The sequence below is a fragment of the Papaver somniferum genome, chromosome 7 (assembly GCF_003573695.1).
Source record: "Papaver somniferum cultivar HN1 chromosome 7, ASM357369v1, whole genome shotgun sequence".
Taxonomy (NCBI): domain Eukaryota; kingdom Viridiplantae; phylum Streptophyta; class Magnoliopsida; order Ranunculales; family Papaveraceae; genus Papaver; species Papaver somniferum.
This window is the reverse complement of record NC_039364.1, coordinates 21,238,427-21,261,511: the sequence shown is the minus strand read 5'-3', so window position 1 is coordinate 21,261,511 and position 23,085 is coordinate 21,238,427. Positions and strand designations below refer to the sequence as shown.

General features: G+C 38.1%; 2 protein-coding genes across 2 annotated transcripts; both read right to left on the bottom strand.

Moving 5' to 3' along the window:
• Nucleotides 1-100: 100 nt before the first annotated feature.
• LOC113300577 lies at nt 101-719 on the bottom strand. The gene has a single exon (XM_026549781.1). The coding sequence runs from the start codon at nt 658-660 to the stop codon at nt 298-300; it is 363 nt and encodes a 120-aa protein (XP_026405566.1). The 5' UTR covers nt 661-719; the 3' UTR covers nt 101-297.
• A 1,638-nt stretch (nt 720-2,357) lies between these two features.
• On the bottom strand, nt 2,358-2,741 carry LOC113294319. Its single transcript, XM_026542710.1, has one exon. The coding sequence runs from the start codon at nt 2,739-2,741 to the stop codon at nt 2,358-2,360; it is 384 nt and encodes a 127-aa protein (XP_026398495.1).
• Between the last annotated feature and the right edge of the window lie 20,344 nt (nt 2,742-23,085).

Sequence of the window (23,085 nt, the reverse complement as noted above, 5' to 3'; positions counted from 1 at the left end):
TACAAAGAGGGCGTTCGGAAACTAGTTAGAGAAGCTCTTTCGTTTCTCCAAGTCAAAAAGTAGTAAAAATGCTTGAATAGAGTGGCTGAAACTCAAACTCTTTCTACTAAATCTTTGAATTATTTTTTATTTGGATTAAACATTTATAATAACATCATGAGCAAGGCTCTTGACATACAGTAGTCTAAATTGAATATATAGCTAGTAATTACATCTTGATATGAAGAAAGAGATCATAGATGAGGATAAATACACAGCCAGACGGGTGATGGGTGCACATATTATACTCCCTAGCTGCTATTGTGATCCTGATCTACAATGGTAAATTTTTAAGCAGGGACGCCCAGTGTTATCGTTTGCCTTCTTAGGGTCGGGGCACTTGCCTGCATAGGGTTTACCTCGGCCGCCGCCGCCACAAGCTGCATCTTTCTCAATGGCGTCGTATGAAATGTGTTTACCAGCTCCGGCAAGAAATCTTCTACTTATTTCAGAATCCATTAGCATCTCCTCCTCTTCGTTATAATCCGCTATTAAAAACGAAGAATCACTCCAATTATTTCTCGAATTGCTTGGAAATACAGCATTACTAGTACCAATAAGCACTTGATGTAGTAGTACTAGCATTAACAGTGTGATGATCACAGATGATGTCTTAACCATCTTCTCTCTATATTTCTCTGTTCCTTCCAAGTTCCATCTTTAAATCAACATTCAGTCTGCGTCCTACAAAGTCTCCATTATTGGCCAAGTTGTCTGGACTTCCGCTAACAGTTACCTACTTCGGGCCCATCAAACAATGCCACTTTTTAGCAAGTGTGGTCGTACTACTTGGTGGGTTCTGGTTACTTAAGGACCAGAATCACATTATCCCTTTAAGTGCCAGACGCACAATTTGATTTGTGTCAATTCACTTATCATCCTTGATGCATGAATCAAGTTTACCAACATGCCACTTATTACACATCCAATCAGTAAAGAAATTTGTAAAAAGATTTATCTTATTTAGTGGGAAAAGGGTGTATATACTAGTATGATCGTTGTCACGGCGGGAGGGCTGACCGAAGAAGAATCTGAAGATGGGATTTATCAGCGACTACTTTCGTCCCGATTCAGAACGAAAGTGTCACTTTTTCCGAAACAGAGCGAAAGTATCATTTTTTCCGAAGCGGATTGAAAGTATCATTTTTCCTGAAACGGAATGTGAAAGTATAACTTTTTCTGAAACAGAAAATTAGTCGATCCATAAACCAAAATATGGTTGCATAATGTGTTATGCATCCTTTGTGGTGGTTTGAATTTTCGAGAGTTATGCTTAAAATGAAAGTATCATTTTTCTTAAAATGGAGGGAGTACATCGTTTTATTAGTTGCAACGGAAAATTAGTTGATGCATAAACCAAAATTTTGCTACATAATGTATTATGTATCCTTTGTGGTGGTTTTTATAATGGATATTCATTTTATTTTCTAAAATTGTGCCTAAAATGATAAATACCTCCGGATTTTTCGTAAACATTCTAAATTTAATATTATTGTTTGTACTTGTTGCGTAGAGTTTTTTGTAATCTTTCCAACGAGATAAAATTTATAAAATTGCAAGGCACGAATTTTTAGATATGTTATGCCCAAAATCAGGGTTCTTAGATTTTACAAAAGATTGATCATATAAAAATTCTTCCTCACTCCGCTCGCTCGGCCCAATAAGAACATATCGATCGCCTTAGGTTCATTTTTTTTCTTAAGGTAACTTGAATAGATAGCAGTATTAGGTACAATATTAATAGAGTCAATCTTGTAAAGTCTACACAGTTTTGTCCGGGCCTTAAAGATAGAATCCTTTGGCATTTGAGTCATCTTTCCACCAAAAGTCCCTTTAATATAAAACATCCCATTTGAAATGTTTGGATACTAGCCAGGACAGCCTTGTTAAGGACCATCTACCTAGTTTAGGGGAGAAACCCTCTATTCTGTATTAGAAAATAGAAACTAGTCGGAGAAGTCGCCTTTTCGTTTCTTCAATTTTTTTTTTTTTTTTTTTAATTCAATTCTTCAAGTCAAAAAGTAGTAAAAATGCTCGAATGGTGAATTTTTTCCAGACGTGACGTTGGATTTTTATTTCGTGGTTGAGAACTAAGTTAGGCTGATCGGCACAACGCAATTTTATGGTACGCGTTTCCCATAATCCCAGTTAATAACTGCAGCTGGTGCTGGTCCAACAAATGATAGAAGTCTGACTTGAATATAAAGTAAACTAAATTAAATCTTGACACGAAGAAAGTGATCATGGATGAAGATTACTTATAGCTAGACGGGACGAAATTCCCGGTGAGGGATGTACATATTACTCCCTAGCTATGATTATTGCGATCCTGATCTACACTGGTATACTGGGGAGCAGCCACGGTTATGTCTCTTGTTTGCTGCTATAGGGGTGCTGCACTTTCCGTTGTAGGGTGTATGTTCGCCGGAGCCACAAGTCGGTGCATCCCCCTTCCGAATAGCCTTATATGAAATGCCAGTAACTTCAGCAAGAAATCTTCTACTTACTTCTGAATCCATTAGCATCTCCTCCTCTTCGTTACACTCCCCTATAGAAGATGAAGAATCACTGCAATTATTTCTCGAACTATTTATAAATTCAGCATTACTGGTATCAATGAGCATTTGCTGCAGTACTAGCAGTATTAACAGTGTGGTTAGGAGTGTGATGATCACAGATGAACTCTTATTTCTCTTGACCATTTTCTCTCTGCTCAATTTTTTCCCGACCTTCTATCTTTAAATCAACTTTCAGTTCGTGAGTGTCTGCATCGTACAAAGTGCACTCTCCATTATTAGCCAATTTTGACTGGCTTCCACTAACAAGTGGCTCCTAGTAGGTGGTTGGCCTGAATTTGGGGCCCATGACATAGTGCCACTTTTTGACAAATAGCGGTAACGGAAAATGGGTCATCTGTCCAAATATTTTTAAATCACGGTTCAAATGGACGAGTAAAACATAGTTTGGGTGAAATGGCCAAAAAAAAAATAGTAAGGATGAAACCAGTTTCATCGTAGCTTAAATTTAAAAAATAGCAAGGATGAAACTAGATACATCCTGTGTAAATTAAAAATAAGAAAAGATATTTGAAAATGGGCACGATGAAACTGGTTACATCCTGCCTAATTTTACATTTTTATCCATTTAAACAGTATCAAAATCTAATTATCCATTTCATCCAGGAATTGTTGATTTTGGTCTTTTTAACCAATTTTATGTAGCGGTAACTGGTACAAGGTAGTGGTCAGTGGAGGGTCATTATACAGCTTAGTCGGTGCTGGTTACTTATTGTAAATGGCACTGAATATAATCACACAAGATTCATTTGTGTCAAATGTCAATTCATTACTAATTCATCACTTAGGCCGGTTCCTGTGGGGATAGCTAAACCCTCTATTTGCCATGCCAGCTGGCTGAGTCACTATGGGAAATAAGTTAAACGGTCGAGTCTCCACTGAGCGGCCGAGACTACACCGTTCGGTGTTTTTTACACCGTCAGCGGTGTAGTCTCCACCGTTCACGGTCTGTGCTCCACCGGCTATAAATACCACCTTTCCATTCAGTTTTTCATTTACAAATTTTTTTCCTTCTTTCTCCCCTAGAGAGCAGACCAAAGCGATTTCTTTTAAAAATGAGTAGTACCAAAACAAATAGACAAAGGAAAAGAAACAGGAAAGAAAAAGGAAAAGCTGTTGCAGATAGTGATGTTGTATGAATTCAGGATAAAGAGCAAGAGTTCGCTAATGTTAGGCAACTGGTTGGAGCCGGTGTAACATCTTCGCATTTATGTAACCATCCCGAGCGAGTTCGTTTACCCAAAGTAAGAGGTGGGTGGTCTGAGCTAACCGAAGTTTTTGAGTTACTTCCCCAACCTGTTCAAGAATCCTTGAGAAGATATCCTTGACAACATTTATATTTCATGAAAGGCAAAAACCACCAGACTCAAATTGTGCGAGTTCTTTGTGAACGTTGGCGGAACACTTCAAATACGTTTTTTTTCAAGGATTTCGAGTGTGGTAAGTTTTATTTTTCCATTCAATAGTTTAATTTTTAGTTCAAAAACACTCATTTTAATTTTTAGAGATTCAATTTTTTTGTTTTATATAAATTTTAGTACCACATACAAACTTTAATTTTATGACCATGTTGTTTTTAGGGTTCACACCGCTAGATTTGTATATGTTGACTGGAATTAAAAGTGAGGGTGACACAATACAATTTAACCAATTAAAGTGGATATCACAAGGAAGATGGAAACAATTACTCCCCTTGTACGCGACTGATACTGAAGGAAAACCAGAATCAAGACAGATACACTCATTTGGATTAAAAGTGTCTGGGTTGAAGGCTTTTTTGACCCGTTACCATGCCAGGGGGATAAACATATACGAAGATTATCCCGAGCTTGAACGTATTTTTGTATTATGGATGTTAGGTCAAGTTTTTTTCCCCAATGGTAGCTCAGTGTCATTAATTGGTTTTCTGAAATCTTTTGAAAATATGACTAAAGCACCAAATTATGATTGGGGTTCTGCAATTTTAGCTGAGCTATACATGTGTCTCAGTGATTGCTCAAGTAAGAAGACAGATAGCTTAATGGATTTTGGGTCGTAATGGAGGTAAGAACAATTTATAAGATTTATTACCGAGTTGCCAAACTAGTGGTGAATGTACTAACACATCAATTTTCGTCAATGTTATTTTTCAGTATTGGTGGTATACTTATTTTACTGTCGCCGAACCTGATCTTCACGATAAACGATTAATTTTTCCAGTCGTGTACAAGTACAAAGCTGAGAATTGGGTTGGTCAGATTAATGATGGTCAAAATGTCGATGCTACAAAGGATGCAACAACTTTGCAGAACTAGTGTCAACATTACGCCAATGCCGTATTCAGTAATTAATGAGTTCCGTGAACCAACGTCAAAAAACATGTTACAGTTGAGCCTTAAGCGACTTGTGTTTTACAATCCATTTATTGGTCAGGGTATTTGGTACTACGGAGAAAGACATTTGTTTCGGCTACAAGGAAGAAAGGTAAAAGCAATCAACTCGTTTCCAACTTCACTAGTTTCACATGATGATTGGATAAAGTTGATAAACAATGGACAACCTTGGGAAGAAGCTGATGATTTGATCCAACAACCAAAAAATGAGTATGATTATTTCAGTTGGTTTCCGAAGGTATGTAAGCTAAATATTGCTACTCAACCACAAAACTTAGGTAGTGTTGACTTCCCAGCAATAGGAAATTTTCCACTTACAGATCTTCCATCCCAACCCCCACCACCGACGGGCGACCCATATACGTACCCTAGTACGTAAATGGGGCCGTCAAAAATGCCTCCAATACCTTGGGAAATCAGGACTTTATCACAAATTTGAGATGTTGTTACAGTTCCACTTCTAGTGAAGGTTTGCAGCAAAGCTATCCATACTATGGTGTGGTGGCATCACCAAAAGAGTTTCAGGATCGGTGTAACAATTATGATCTTTTTATCAATCAATTCCAGAATTTTCACTTGAGACAGATGCAAGCTTTGAGGGAGAGTATGAGTTATGAATTTCCCGAGACTCCGTTAGCATCAAGCTCTCAAATGCCCGGTGGAAGTCGTAGAAGTCGTCAACGCACTCCAGCTATAATGGAAGAGAGTATGGTGGAGGAGACTCATATACCACCCACAACAAAAAACTTGGAGACGGATTTCTAGTCTCCTCTTAGTTTCATTCCCCAAGGTCCTATGCTTACACCTGCTGGTGGACACGTCAATTTGGATGCATTTAGGCAATCCGTAATTTATACCCGAATAAGTTCAGCATATCACCGATTTCAAGCACCTCTAATGGCTTCGGTACCATTTCAAGGTTATGACTCACCTGATGCTACTCAACCACCATCTCAGAGTCCAAATTATGAGTTTTCACAAGATCCAACAGTCTTAGGGAATTATGTATTTGATGGTAATCGTTAGTATGAGAGTTTTGTTAGTTTTTTTTGTTAGTTGTTATTTCGTGGTTTGTTTAAATCGTTAATGTAATTGCACTTTTGTTTGATAAATAATAATCTTCATTTAAAGTTTTCTACATAAGTTAAAATTAAGAACTTAGAATTGATAAGCTAGATTAAATTGGGGAAAGAATTTTAAGATTTCATAACAACTTGCATATCGAAACTTCTCTCTGTTGTCACACAGCCACTTTGCACGACATCTTTGATCAATATCCAGCAGGGTTTCACCACTTCTCATGTTTCGAGCCTCTTCCCTTATCATACCAATATACTTGTTAACATTCTTGGAAATTATGGAAAACTGAGCACCCAACACCATCGAATTTCGGTTGTTGAGGTTCGTTCTTTCTTCTTCAAATTTCATTATAACGCGTTCCCAAAACGGAATAAGCCGTAATGAGCCATCAACGATTGGATGATTAGTGTAGAAAACATAATTCCTGCAGATGCATTCATCTTCTGACGTGCTAAAATTGCGCTGTTGTGCAACTCTCCAACTATTTTCTCTTCTTAATTCATTTTGCACACTAGCTCGAAGTGCAACTCTTTGATTTTCAGCCGCATGTTGCTCTTCTATGAATTGAGCGATAGACATGTTTTGAGCCATTGGAAAATCTAAGATAATAGGAAGAAGGTGTGAGTTAAAATGGTAGAGTAAAGACCTAGCGGTGTAGACTTGACCTGGCCTGGCTAAGTGGCAAATTTTCCATTTAGCCAGGCCAGTTTGCCAGCTCCATAGTGGGTGCAAAAATGACAAACTCTTTGGTTTGCCATATACATAGGAATCAGCCTTACTATGCATCAATAGAAATTTGAATAATTTTTTATTAATTTTTCTGAAGAATATGTTTAGTGTAAGAAGGGTGTAAGTATAAGAACATAAGTACATCTACTTAGTTTGGTTTTTATAAAAATTGTTCTCCCAACTCTCTACTTCTTTAATGGAATCTTCATTTTCTTGATTAAAAGCTTGAAGCTGTGCTGGATCAAATTCTGAAGGTAGGGTGCATGGCTTGGTTTTGCTGGGAGCCTTCAACATGGATTCCATCATGAACTTTTTCCTTATTCCTTTTTCAGGACATGCCATGCTCTCAAAACACATCTCAACTGCGTCCGGAGGTACAATAGGCTTGTATTGCATTAGTTTAGAGTATGCAGTCAACAGATGGAGCATATAGTCATAAACATGATCCATCTTTAGATCCTCCTGGATGAAATTACTGTCTGCTGCTCCAATTTGTCGTACCTACTAAAAAAGTTAAAGCCAAGATAAGCATACGCCAAAGTGGAAACAAAAATCTGCTGAACTGGTTGAGTTTCAGAATCCATACAATTTTTTTGTGGGTGTTGCCCCAGTCAACAACAAACTTGATTGATTTTTAGTTCAAGTTTGTGCTACCAGCAAGTCAACAACAATCCATACAATACAACAATACTCCTACAGATTTCTCTGAGATTGAGTGTCAAATATTGTAGATATATGATATACAAAGACTTATGAAAGGATCATAACAAGAAAGAATTATGTTTGTGCCATGAGTAAAAATACCACATATTGGGACAAAATATTGTTTTGGGCCATTGTTCAGCTGCCACCAGCCTACCCATTGAAGTAGCTACCAGCAAGTCAAGGGCTCCATAAAGTCAATGTCAGGTCAATGGTCAAAGTCAACCGTCATTCAACTATCGAAGTCAAGTTGCCAGTCGCGCTTCTAAGAATTCGGAAGGAGGCCAATGTCGGCGTCCAACGCCGGCGACCTATGCCAGCGGCCTATGTCGGCGGCCAATGCCGTATTGCCAGCCAGTCTCTATCCATGCTGTCAGCTGTGCTGCCAGACAATCTCTACCCCTCTTAACCTTCTAACCAGTTTCCAGTTAAGAACTATGTCGCACTTCTAGCCAGTCTATACCCATGCTGTCAGCTGTGCTGCCAGACAACATCCATCCATACTGCCATCCCGTTATGTCAGTCAAGCAAGTCTGCCAACAGGGAAAATCAATACAAGAAGTCATGCAGGGCAAGTCAATAGGCATGCAAGGAAGTTTCATGCAGACTTAATACAGGAGGGCAGTTTTATGCAGTTTCATGCAGAATTAATGCAGGGAAGTTTATGGCCAGGAGGCATGCATGGAAGCTTAATACCTGGAGGCATGCAAGGGAAGTAAATACCATTTATGTTTACCTCACGATGAGGGTAAGATCCCTAATTCGCAATTGTATATATAGAGGGAAATGTAATCCTGGAAGGGATGGGGCTAGGCCATTGAATAGAGAAAAAATCCATTATAATTCTGAGATCAATAAAACATCACTCCCCAAGGGGATTCATCCATGGACGTAGGCACATCTTGCCTAACCACGTTAACTCTGTGTTTCTTTTATTGTTCTTCAATTCATTTCCTAACCCAAACTACACCTCAAATCATTGATTCAATCGTGTTTTGTGCCCAAAAGTAATTTTGGGTACAAACATTAGCGCCGACTAAGGGGACTACGAGAAAAGGAATCGTGTTTCCCCGTTGAGAAAAGTAGTACAAAAATCTTCAAAATCGTGTTCGCGAGAAAGCACTTTGGACGCCGTCAAAAACCACTACTGTAATCCAGTTGATCGTAACTGCTGCAGTCTAGTTCGATCGCAATTGTTGCAGTCCAGCTGATCGCTGCTGCTGCAGATTAGATGTTCGCAGTTACTGCAGTCCAGTTGGATACAATTGCTTCATTCCAGCTTCACAGTTTGAGATTTGCTGGAACCATCACCTTCATAAGCCACCAGAATTGGACCGCCACAACGATCGTTAAAATTGTTGGCTGGATGTTCGATCCGCAGCATGTTTAAGTCCAATATTTGAAGAATTTGCTTCCCAGATAATGCAGCGTCAACATATTCAAGCTCGTAGTTTGTCAAAATCACTACTACCATATTTGCAGGGCTGTCTAGCTACATGTATCTCTATCCATTTGCATCGTCTATCAACATCAATAACACCAACTGCATACACGACAGATATGGGAGGGGAAAACCCTAAGGAAGATCCCCAGAAAAGCATCTCAAAAAGGCTCCTGAAAAGGTCAACAAAAGCACCCCGAATAGGCGTTACAGAAAACTGTTGCAGAGAAGTTCTAAACCAATGGCAACAGTCCATAGAAAACCGTTGCTGAATATTCAAGGATAAAGTTGTTGCAAAAGGGCAGATAAAAAGACAACAGTTCGTAGAGACTGTTACAAAAAGTTGAGAAGCAAAGACCACAGTTCCTGAAAAGCGTTGCAAAAAGTTTCAAATATAAAAAAAAAAAAAAAAAAAAAAAAAGCCGGCGGCCTTGCCGACGGCAAGTCCGGCACCAAACATGTTCACCCACAGCAGGTTTCGTTCAACCTCTTCAAATTTTTGTTAACCCACGTCAGGAGAACGTTCACCCACGTCAAGGTTTTGTATACTTACGTCAGATCTTGTTCACCCATTTTAGACCGCTGCGTCACCTGCCACATCCTCATTGAGGCCTGCCACGTCATCTTCCACACAACAACGGGCATCCACGTCAGCGTCCAGTCAACATATGCTCTGCCATGTCAGCAACCACGTTATCATAAGATCATCAAGTGGAAATGCCACGTCAGCAACTGTCATGTAAACAGTGACCAGAATCCGACATGTCAGCAATGTCCTCCACGTCATCAGTTGGGTCCAAGAAGCAACAGACACGTCAGCAAAGTTGTCCAGTCAACAACGCCACGTCAGCAATATAGTCGAGTAAGAAGTGCCACGTCAGAAACCCGGTCCAGTCAGTAGTGCCACGTCAGAAATTTGATCCAGTCAGCGACCGCTGTGTCAGCAATTTTGTCCAGTCACCGCCACATTTGCGATGGCACGCGCGCTTAGTAAAAATCTTGTTTCCTCGATAACTTCTTCGTTTTAAGTCCGAATGGAGTGATTTTTGGCTCGTTAGAACCGTCTTTCAATTCCCTACAACATGGAGGTAAAAATCATGAGTTTGATCAAAATTTAATTTTGAGATTCCGAACGGCACATCAACCACTATCAAGTGAAAACTATATACCATATTCAATGTTCGCGAACGTTGTTGCGTCAAGTTTCTACCCACAACATGCACGTGTGAAAAGTTCGTGAGTGCTGGTTTGATTCATGAACCTCAACACACACATGTTCGGTACTAGTTAAAATTGCTACAACCCAGTTGTTCGAACTGTTGTAGTCCAGTTATCCTCAGCAATGTTGCAGTCCAGTTGATCGTAACTGTTGCAGTCCAGTTTTCATCACAACTGATGTAGTCTAGTTATGCAATAACATCTCCAGTCCAGTTCCAATATGACTGCAGCAGTCCAGTTTTGATTCAACTGGTGCAATCCAGTCCGGCATAAAATCTAGTGGCTAAGTCGAGCCAAGACGATACATCAAATTAACTGCACCAGACATAGTCTCTGCTGCAGAGCCAAGATAATTAAGCCATCTTCTTCGACATGACGTCGTCGTGAAGCTACCTCCCGTTCACAAGGATAATATCGTTACGATTTTTCCCTTGAAAGTTCGTCATCAGCAAGATCATCTCAAGAAACTCAATTGATTTTACAATTCGAAAGAGTTGTTGCCTGGAACGTTTTTGGTAACACACTGTTCAATAATCATCACCATTGGGAATCAACAATATAGCCAGTTGACATCCTAACTGCCACATATACACAGAGTCGCAATACCACTTCTCATAAGGTACGAATAAAAATTAAATATTTTTGCATCATTTCATATAATCATGCATACTTTTGTTCACTGGGATACCTACAATGTGGCGAGCGTTTTCACATGCCCAGACATATGAAGATGCACACATCTGCGAGAATATGGAATAGTGGAATTGGTCCCCTGCGCGAATTCCAGGTAGAAGAAAAACTTTCAACCTCATTCCATGCGCGAGCAAGATGCAGCAAGGCTGTGCATCCTTGTGCAAGCATTGAGCAGCATGACAATCACTATCTTATGGGGGCGAGTTGCATATCACTTCAACGTGGATGACCATCACTTGGGGGCGAGATATGTAAAACTTCATGGTGTAAAGTATCTCTTTTGGGCGAGCAACGTAACACTCCACACGCTTGGGGGCGAGTTACGTAGCACATAAAGGCGATGTAAAATTCAGCTGCTGAAAATTGGAACAAAGGGAAACCTGAACTTCTTAATCCTACAACGAGTTACAGGATTAAGAGGGGCGAGTATACACCCTAATATTTCGATGCAATTATTGCAATCAGTAACGTTAAACAACTATAGTTAAGTTGATCGAACTGTTGTAGTCAAGTTCCTAAGCAACTGCTGCACTCAGTTGGACGCAACTGATATAGTCCAGTTTTGCTTATCAATTCTGTACTCAGTTGGAAGCAACTGATGCAGTATGGTTTTATTTGTAACTGTTACACTCAGGTTTATCGAACTATTTAAATCCAGTTCCTCAGCAGCTGCTGCAGTCCAGCTGATCGAAGTTGATGCAGTCCTTCTCTGTTCGTATCTCCTGCAGTCCAGCTGATCGCAGTTACTGCAAGTACAACTCTGTTCGTCGCTATTGTAGTCCAGTTAATCGAAGCTGCTGCAGTCCAACTTTGCTCGTCACTGCTGCAGTTCAGCCGATTGAAGCTGCTGCAGTCCAACTATGTTCGCAGCTCCTGTAGCTCAGCTGATCGCGTTGCTGCAGTGCATCTTTGCTCGTCGCTGTTGCAGTTCATCTGATCGAAGTTGCTGTAGTCCAACTATGTCCGCAGCTCCTGCAGCCTAGCTGATCGCAGTTGCTGCTGCAGTCCAGCTGATCGAAGCTGCTGCAGTCCATCTCTGTTCACAGCTCCTATAATCCAGCTGATCGCTGCTGCTGCAGACCAGCTTTGCTCAAAGCTGTTGCAACCCAGTTTTTCTCATTACTGCAGAGAACAGTTTTTGTGGCCATCGCAGTCTACCGCAATCATTGCAATCCAGTTCCGCAGCAACTATTGCGATCTAGTCTACATCGCTGCTGCTATCCTGATTCATATAACTATTGACGACATATAAAGATCGATGTCATATCTAGTAGCACAACCAAGACCGTTGGAGGTCCAACAACACACAAAGTCTGTTATCATCCCAACTATTGAAGGATCACACTCTTTTGCTCGCAACTACCGCAACTCAGTCTGTAATTGACAACATCTTAATACCAACAACTACTACTACCCAGTTTGGTCGGAAATTACTGACAGTCTGCAAATGCAAGTTTCGTTTACAACAACAGCTCACACAGATTCCAACTGAGGGACTTCAAATATAGCTCATCTTTTCCAGACAACTGTTACTAGTCTAGTTTTATGCAACTACCACAGTTCAGTTTTTACATCAACAGCTACAACTCACTTTCAATACCACTCCGCATACATTGCAGACCAGTTCAGCCTTTAGTCCAGTTTTTGCATACGACAACGGTTCATACTCAACTGTTGCCTGTCGATCTTCCAGTCACAATAGCCTCACTTGGGGGCGTCTTGATTATGATTTCTGCAAACAACAAGGGAAGGCATCCAATCACCTCAACATCAATAATCCACACACTTGGGGGCGATTTTTGTCACTGAACAAGAAAAACAAAATTTTCTTAACCCCCAACAAGTTGGAGGTTAAGAGGGGGCGATGTTTGTACCATGAGTAAAAATACCACATATTGGGCCAGAATATTGTTTTGGGTCACTATTCAGCTGCCACCAGCCTACCCATTGAAGTAGCTACCAGCAAGTCCAAGGCTCCATAAAGTCAATGCCAGGTCAATGGTCAAAGTCAACTGTCAGTCAACTATCGAAGTCAAGTTGCCAGTCGCGCTTCTAAGAATTCGGAAGGAGGCCAATGCCGGCGACCAACGCCGGAGCCGATGCCGTCGGCCTATGTCGGCGACCAATGCCACATTGCCAGCCAGTCTCTACCCATGCTGTCAGCTGTGCTGCCAGATAGTCTCTACCCCTCTTAACCTTCTAACCAGTTTCCAGTTAAGAACTATGCCGCACTTCCAGCCAGTCTCTACCCATGCTGTTAGCTGTGCTGCCAGACAACATCCATCCATACTGTCATCCCGTTATGCCAGTCAAGCAAGTCTTCCAACAGGGGAAATCAATACAAGGAGGAATGAAGGTCAAGTCAATAGGCATGCATGGCAGTTTCATGCAGACTTAATACAGGAGGGCAGTTTTATGCATTTTCATGCAGAATTAATGCAGGGCAGTTTATGGCCAAGAGGCATGCATGGAAACTTAATACCTGGAGGCATGCATGGCATGGCCAGGAGGCATGCAATGGAAGTAAATACCATTTATGTTTACCTCACAATGAGGGTAAGACCCTAATTCGCAATTGTATAAATATAGGGAAATGTAATCCTGGAAGGGAGGGGGCTAGGCCAGTGAATAGAGAAAAAATCCATTGTAATTCTGAGATCAATAAAACATCACTCCCAAAGGGATTCATCCGTGGACGTAGGCACATCTTGCCGAACCACGTTAACTCTGTGTTTCTTCCATTGTTCTTCAATTCGTTTCCTAACCCAAACTACACCTCAAATCATCGATTCAATCGTGTTTCGTGCCCAAAATTAATTTTGGGTACAAACAAATTCTTAAGCTCAGTTCAATTAATAATTATGGTGTACTTTACTTCATGGCTTCATAGCCTATTTATATAGCTCAATTACATCGAGAGTTCTAAAACAGGAAGAAACTAAAACATACCTAAAAAAACTCAAACTTCTAAACAAAGAAAACTTCTAGAAAATTCTTAACTTTAGTCTCAAGTCATTCCTAAACAAAACAACTTCTAGAGACTCAAAAACTTGACTGTCGAGTAATAGTGTACGACTTCTAATTATAGTCTTGGTTAGACTTGATTTCCCACAGCCTCCCTCAAACCAAGACTATATAGACTTATCATCCCAAGTCTTTCACGTAAATCTTCAAAAATATCAGCTCTCAAAGGCTTTGTAAAGATATCAGCAACCTGCTCAGAACTGGGACAGAAATTTACAATAACTTCTCCATTCTTAACTAACTCACGAATGTAATGATATTTTATATCAATATGCTTTCTTCTTCCATGAAATAATAGATTCCTTGTAAGTGAAATAGCTGAGTTATTGTCACATACAATCCTTGTTGGATTCATTTGCTCATGATTTAATGAGCTCAACATTCTCCTTAACCACACAGCTTGAGTAGCACAAGCAGTTGTATCTATATATTCAGCTTCTGAAGTTGATAATGCAATTACTTGTTGCTTCTTAGATGACCAATAAAAATAACCTGATCCCATATAGAAAGCAAACCCTGAAGTGCTTTTCCTTTTTTCTGTATCACCAGACCAATCACTATCAGTATATCCTACCAAATCTGCATTCTTTGAAGAACTATAGAAATTCCTAGATTGATTGTACCTTTCACATACTTTAAAATACGTTTTGCTGCTTGCAGATGAGATTGATATGGTGTTTCCATGAATCTACTAATCAGACCAACTCCATACACAATTTCAGGTCTTGTAGAAGTTAAATATGTTAGACTTCCCACAAGTTGTTTAAAATGTATAGAATTAACACACTCTCATGTTCCTTCTTTTTCTAATTTTAGCCTTTCTTCTACTGGAGTTCTAATTTCTCTACAGTTATTCATCTTGAAATGATCCAAAATAGTCTTTGCATATCTTTGTTGTGACACAAAAATACCTTCATCAGACTGTAAAATTTTAAGTCCAAGAAAATACGACAACAAACCCAAATCTGTCATCTCAAACTCTCAAATCATGGTCTCCATGAATTCATTGATCATTTCAGCACTATATCCCGTGAAAATAAGATCATCTACATAGAGGCAAACTATGATCTGATTCCCCTGAGCATCTTTCTTCACATACAAAGTATGTTCATATGGACACTTCTCAAAACCGTTTTCAAGAAAGTATGTATCAATTCTTGTATACCAAGCATGTGGTGCTTTCTTCAACCCATATAATGCTTTATTTAATTTGTAGACTTGATTTTCTTTTCCTTTCTTGATAAAACCATCTGGCTGATAAATGTAAAATTCCTCTTCTAACACTCCATTTAAGAAAGATGATTTCACATCCATCTGAAATATTTTCTACTTGTTTTGTGCTGCTAGAGCTATAATCATTCTAACAGTATCTAATCTAGCAACATGTGCAAAAACTTCAAAATAATCAACACCAGTTTTTTTTTATAGCCTTTAGCTACAAGTCTTGCTTTCAGACGTTCTATCTCTCCATTTGGTTTATACTTTGTCTTGTATACCCACTTAACACCAATGGCCTTCTTTCCTACTGGTAGAGAAGTTCGCTTCCATGTGTTATTCTTTTCAATTACTTCTATCTCAGCATCCATTTCTTGTCTCCGCCCTACAGTCTCCAAACAAAGTAAAATTCACTAATTCATCATCTTCTTCATCATCTCTAGTAACAACATAATCTTTTAAACGAGCTGGCACAGTACGATTACAGTTAGAGCATTGCTCGGTCAAACTCGCATGTGTTGCTATCTCAAGCATGTTTGTCAATGTTAGTGATCAAAACTATAAGTCTTGATTTCTAGCCTATTTGTAGATATCTCGGACTAGGACATAGATAGTGTAGTTGAGCTTAAATCTCTCGACGTTCATCTCTTGAAGACGAAGAACTACTAAGGGGAGCTTGTGGAACTTCTTCGACAAAAGGTATGTGGAGACTTGAACTTATCTATCACTTGGAAAGTCTATTTCTACAATCTTCTATATTGAGACATAAGTCGTGTTACAATATAGTTTTCTTTATACACATTTGAGATTTCGAGATGAGTATATCTCACTTACATATTTCTCGAAATATGTGTTGGTAAGCGTTCGCTTCGACCAAGTTAATCTTATATCATGAGAAAATTTCCGAGTAACATCTTACATGGTTTGTGTGATACAATCATTTGATGTAGGCTTGGAATGTTTCGGCAATGATTATTTCAATATCTTGAAAATTGCTTTGATACTAATAGTGTGTGAAAAAGACTATTGTCATTATAGAAGAATGTTTCAATGATTGAAATAAAGAGTTGATGATGTAACCATCTTTGGATACAAGCATATATAGTGTGTTCGCACATTAGTGTATAAGTCCATAAACCGGAAGCCAAGAGTATGCATGTGTGTATACGAAATTGGTGAAGGAGACAGGTTAAGTATGCGTACCCGTACGCATACTGGCGGAAGTTCTCGAACCGAGAATTTCTGCTGAGTTTGGAAACTTAACAAACTCAAATCCGGTTGCTTAAGTACCCATACCCGTACGCATATTTATGATGGTTACTTTGTCAAGTCGGTCAATTCATGGACTTAAACATTTAAATCATAAGGAATGCAATCTTTGCAAACCGTGTTTATAATGTTCATGATTGATTCAAGTGAATCAAACCGATTTGATTTCAATTGTATTTTATAAACAATTGAACAACTCTTAACTAGTCATTTGAACTAGTTATGGTTAAGATGAATAAGGTTGATATGAGAGTAATCATATGGATAACCTCGGTTGACTATTTTTGAACCAACCTGGTGTACACGTTTAGGAACGGTTACATAAACCTAAATGAGGGTAAATTTCATTTGTGTGTAACAAGCTAAGTTCGATCTAACAGTTGAAAGATATTAACTTGGTTGAATCAGGTTTTTCATCTAACGGTAATTATTGAATGCTTTGTTACCAAGGTAACTTAGATTGCAAACCCTGATTTGAAAACTATATAAAGGAGAATCTAGCAACTGAGAAAGGTAATCCCCACATCTCCTGTGTGTTACTAGTTGCATAACTAGAGTCGATTCTCCTTTAACCTTAGGTTTTTCTCGAGACCCTGTAGGTTAACGACTTGAAGACTTCATTGGGATTATGAAGCCAAATCCAATATTATCTTTGTAGTTGCATGATCTGATCTTGCTGTTTCTATCGTGTTGAGTGCAATTGAAATAATTGGCTCGAGATTTTATATCTCCGATAGGAAAGATAGAAAAATAATCACAAACAAACTTCGTCTCATCGTTTGTGATTCCACAATAATTTGTTTCGTTAGTCGATTAAGTTTATTGTGAGGTGATTGATAATACTAGGCTGTTCTTCGGGAATATAAGTCTGGTTTATCAATTGGTTCCTGTTCACCTTGATTTATCAAAAGACGGAACAAAAAATCTTGGGTATTTCTGTGGGAGACAGATTTATTCAATCCCATGGACTTTTTTGTGTGAGACAGATTTGTCTATAAAGTGTTCGACTTTAGGTCGTAGCAACTCTTAGTTGTGGGTGAGATCAGCTAAGGGAATCAAGTGCATAGTATCCTACTGGGATCAAAGACGTAAGGAGCATAATTGTACCATGAATCAGTGTGAGATTGATTAGGGTTCAACTACAGTCCAGTCTGAAGTTAATTGGTAGTAGGATATTGTTTGTAGCAGCTTAATATAGTGTGGTGTTCAATCTGGACTAGGTCCCAGGGTTTTTATGCACTTGTGGTTTCCTCGTTAACAAAATTCTGGTGTCTGTGTTATTTCTTTTCCGCATTATATTTTGTTATATAATTGAAATATCACAGGTTGTACGTTAAGATCAATCAATTAGAATATGCAACCTTTGGTTGTTGATTTACATTGATTGACACTTGAACATTGGTCTTTGGTACCGTTAAAGTAACTCCTCTTATATTCAATCAGGCTCGCAGATTTCTATTTCTTGATTGCGGATTAAATTAAGAGTTAGAGATATTAAACTCTTTGATTTACTTTAATCTAGATTGAGTCTGACTGTCTAGTTGATTCTCTATAAAGGGTATTGGAGTAATTCCTCTCAGATTTCCAAACGAATTGTTGGAGTGGTTGTTAGACCCCCGCATTCTGAGGGTCTTGATTGATCCCCAGGTAGGCCAAATAGCTATTCTAGATTGTCGTCTGCGAGTGTAGTCAGTGTTTACTTCAGTTTAGTGAAAAGTTTGATGCGGTGTTCCTCTATCGGAGCCTAATTGATATGGTAAATTTCTTATTTATTTTGTTGGTAAAGAAAATTTTTGGACTTGGAAATCAGCATCTCACAGCTGCAAAAATGATTCTCCGGGTATTCTTGTTATCTCCTCTATTTAAGTAAGCACTGAGAACTTCCTTTATCATTTCTGGTAATACCAAATTTATTCGTCTTGATATTATAAATGTTCTGTACCTATGTCCAATTCTTATTATTATAGCTTGAATCTTAGACTACCTCTCACATTCTTTATTTTTCTCGATGCAGAACAATGAAGTGATGGTTTTAATAGACATGCCTGCAGGCCTATCTGGAGTCTGGTTATTGCTGATAAACATGCCATCTCGGTTCATATAGCAGTTGCTTTACTGTCTCAGGTGTTTATGGATGACCTTATATCTCTGGATTTCTCATTTAGTTGGTACTGTGAACTTCATGCAAAGTATTGAAAAATTCTGCGTTATCTTTGTCCTGTGAAAAAAATCATGTTCATTAAAGTATTCTAATTCTAGTAGGGCGCCCACTCAGTGTTGCTTGATTTTCTAGTCATTTGAGTAATCCTTATACTACTTTTGTTGTGCGACCAAAGTACTCTGACCCTAATATAAAGATTAACAATGTGCGAGTTGGCTGATCACATCTCCTGAGACTCGGTTGACATGATGTTAATGTTATGATATCAAACCTTTGCTTGAATTCTTTGGTTCTTGCACAGTGTTTTACCGAAGGAAGGTTAATTCTTTGAATTCATTTGCAGTACAAGTATGGCGCGATCCAGGCTAACGTTGATGGTGCATTGTATCTTTTGCATATGTGTCAAGGACTCATGATTAGCAGATGAAATTGAGATTAACATTGTATCAAACTGGCCATCTATTAGAGTACTTGCGGAAGGCGACTCGGGTAGGTTAGTAAGTGATACTGATGCTTATTGAATTTTTCAATGCAACGCGTATACGGAGCAGTACCATGATATAAAATTTTCTTTATCAACTAGATGTTAAGTTAGAAAGAAAATTTGAGTTATGTTAGATGTTGATTTACTCTATAAATTTATAATATTTTAAAGTTTTGTAAGAATGAGCGGTTGTTAGGGTTCTATACTATTTGTAATACTGGAATCTTGAAAATATCAATTTAGATTTTGTATTTTTTATATTTATGGTAAAAATATTCGCAACTTATATATATGTTGCTTAAATTAAGTGATACGTTGCTTTAAGACTTATCAACGGATGAAGCAACAGAAGAAACGTTGCTTTAGTTAAATAAAGCAACTTTTGTAAACGTTGCATAAAATTTGTGACGCCGAGTGGGCAACGCACATAAGCGTTGCTTAAATTATTAGCAACGACAATAAACGTGGTAAATTTAGGATTTTGGTGTAGTGAGGAGAGTAAGAAGGAGTGTGTCAACACCTCTAATGAACTTCACGTTCATCAAAATACAACTTGACTATTCGTATATGTGTATCCTCTCTATAGACCAATGAGTAGATACACATAACTCTCAATGAAGATGTTATTCTTGACAAATGGTATGTGTTGTATTATGATGATAGTATTCCTTCTTCCGGTAGTTGCTTGAAGCAGTTTTAATGCCTTCTTAAGATACACTAATTCTTCTTCCTAGAATGGCAGTCGAGTCACCTTGTTTCAATGATTCCTGTCATTCTATCAACTTGCTTACTTCATCTATTAATCGACCTCGCCATGGGTCTTAACCATGTATTTATGCACACTGGGCCGTTACCAGACGTATACAAGAAACCCTGGGTTCTCTTGTGTAATTTTTTCCTTTAAATATGTATCAAGTTTATGATACACGTATACTGGTATGGTAACGCCAAGATTCCTTCTAGGTTTGGTTGAGCAAGTGCACGATGGAAGGAAGCAAAAAGGAAGACAACTTTGATGAGATGACCTTTGAACTTGTTGATGATCCCATTCCCGTTATTTGCTATAAAATAATTGATCATGAAAAAGATCTTCCAATCCAGATGTCTGTTCAATTGGTTGGAAATCTTCTTCAAGACTTTGAGGTCGTACATGAACATCTCGAGATTGCATCAAAGAATCTAGTGTTTTTGAAGGATGAGCTAAAGAAAGCAACTGATGAACTCTCCCTTGTATGTTCCATGGTTGCTGATCTCATCTGATTTTATTGTCTAGTAAATCTTGTTTTTGTATTTTTAGAAGAATAATTAGGGTTTGGAATAGTTATTATTGTGAGTACACATAGCTATGTCCAACGATTTTCATCTTCATTGTTTTTAGATTTATTTATTTAAATTCTAAGCTTCTGGAAGATGATTTTTGCAATTTTAATCTTTATGATTATATATATTGCAAATTGTTATGGGATATGTTGTTTACATCCGTGAACCTGTGACTGTCCCATACTTGTTCAAAAGTTATCTCTATTATGTCGATATGAATGTATTGATGGAAGATAGAATGAACTTTTGGAATTACAAAATTTAAAGCCTTTTATATCATATTTTGATGGAAGAAAGGATAAAACTTTTGTTTACAAGGATTAAGTCTATTATATGTCATCGTGCAAATAGTGATGGGAAATATAATGAATCCTTCCTTGTCTATTCCGCAGTATTGGTCGATCTCCGATCCACAATCTCTGTGCATATACTGTGTTGTTCCATAAGGTTTCTTATGTTGAGCACAATCGACTGAGTTGATCATTCTCTTATGATTAACTTAGTTGTTGCTCCGTAAGGTTCCCTAGTCGAACATGATCAACTAAACTAATCATTATCTTTTGATTATTTTAGTTGTTGCTCCGTGAGTTTCTCTTATGTTGAGCATGACCAATTAAATTGATCGCTTCTTGTGATTAATTTGGTTGTTTATTTTTGATTGAACTAACTATGGGTTCTCTTGTGGTTATTTCAATTGAATTTTGTGGATACAAATTCATGTTTTCATGAGATTTGGTTGTCCAAAGAAATCCTTTTTTTCTTGTGAAAGTAAGGTCGCCTTTGTTGTTCCTTCGGGGATGACATTTTATAGGGGAGAGTTCATTTTGAACTTGTGCTTAATTACCAAATCTATGTGGGGAGTGCGGCCGTGGAATTTTTAGGGTTTATCTTGTATCTTTATTAACTCCTTGATGATGCATTTAGCTTCGGCTTTATGATTGCATCTAAATTTGTTGGTATGTTAATACACATTTTGGTCATGATGTATCTCCATGGAAATTTCATTAGGATCCCACTAACTTTCGTACCTTTGCCATTTTTTTTGACAAAAGGGGGAGAATTAATGTGTAGTTCACACTACAAATACATATGATTTACGGATCATTATGTAAGGGGGAGTGGATTTCATGTTGAGATATGTATTGACTAAGGGGGAGTGATGCATATCGCCATAGTGTTATTGTCAAAGTTGTGATATAATTGAACTTTGATGTTGTGTAATAATACTATGACACTGTATAACAATGATTGAGAGCGTTTTGTTTTCTCATTGTTATAGCTACGGATCTTCAACAACTGTGATGCTGAACTTACAACCTTTAGGATCATGGAGTACTTGGAAGTGACGAAGATTTTGAGTCGCGTTTAAGATGCCAAGGAGATCAAGCATGTGGATGAGAAGCTACATTTTTTATGTTTTTTGTAGTCCATATGTATTGATAGTTTTGTAACTAAAATTGACAAAGGGGGAGACTGTAAGAGCATTGCTCGGTCAAAATCGCATGCGTTTCTATCTCAAGCATGTTTGTCAATGTTAATGATCAAAACTACAAGTCTTGATTTCTAGCCTATTTGTAGATGTCTCGGACTAGGACATAGATAGTGTAGTTGAGCTTAAATCTCTCGATGTTCGTCTCTTGAAGACGAAGAACTACTAAGGGGAGCTTGTGGAACTTCTTAGACAAAAGGTATGTGGATACTTGAACTTATCTATCACTTGGAAAGTCTATTTCTACTATTTCCTATATTGAGACATAAGTCGTGTTACGATATAGTTTTCTTTATACACATTTGAGATTTCGAGGTGAGTATATCTCGTTTACATATTTCTCGAAATATGTGTTGGTAAGCTTTCGCTTCGACCAAGTTCATCTTATATCATGAGAAAATTGTCGAGTGACATCTTATATGGTTTTTGTAATACAATCATTTGATGTAGGCTTGGAATGTTTCGACAATGATTATTTCAATATCTTGAAAATTACTTTGATGCTAATAGTGTGTGAAAACGGCTATTGTCATTATAGAAGAATGTTTCAATGATTGAAATAAAGAGTTGATGATGTAAACATCTTTGGATATAAGCATATATAGTGTGTTCGCACATTAGTGTATAAGTCCATAAACCGGGAGCCAAGATTATGCATATGTGTGTATATGAAATTGGTGAAGGAGACAGGTTAAGTATGTGTACCCGTACGCATACTGACGGAAGTTCTCGAACCGAGAATTTCTGCTGAGTTTGGTTTTTGCAAAACTCTTAACTAGTCACCTTAAGTATGCGTACCCGTACGCATACTGGCGGAAGTTTTTGAACCGAAAATTTCTGCTGAGTTTGGAAACTTAACAAGATCAAATCCGATTGCTTAAGTACGCATACTTAAGCTGGTTACTTTGTCAAGTCGGTCAGTTCATGGACTTAAACATTTAATTCATAAGGAATACAATCTTTGCAAACCGTGGTTATAATGTTCATGATTGATTCAAGTGAATCAAACTGCTTTGATTTCAATTGTATTTTCTAAACAATTGAACAACTCTTAACTAGTTTCATTTAAGTCATTTGAAATAGTTATGGTTAAGATGAATAAGGTTGATATGAAATTAATCATATGGCTAACCTCAGTTAACTATTTGTGAACCAACCTGATGTATACGTTTAGGTACGGTTACATAAACCTAAATGAGGGTACATTTCATTTGTGTGTAACAAGCTAAGGTCGATCTAACGGTTGAAAGATATTAGCTTGGTTGAATCAGGT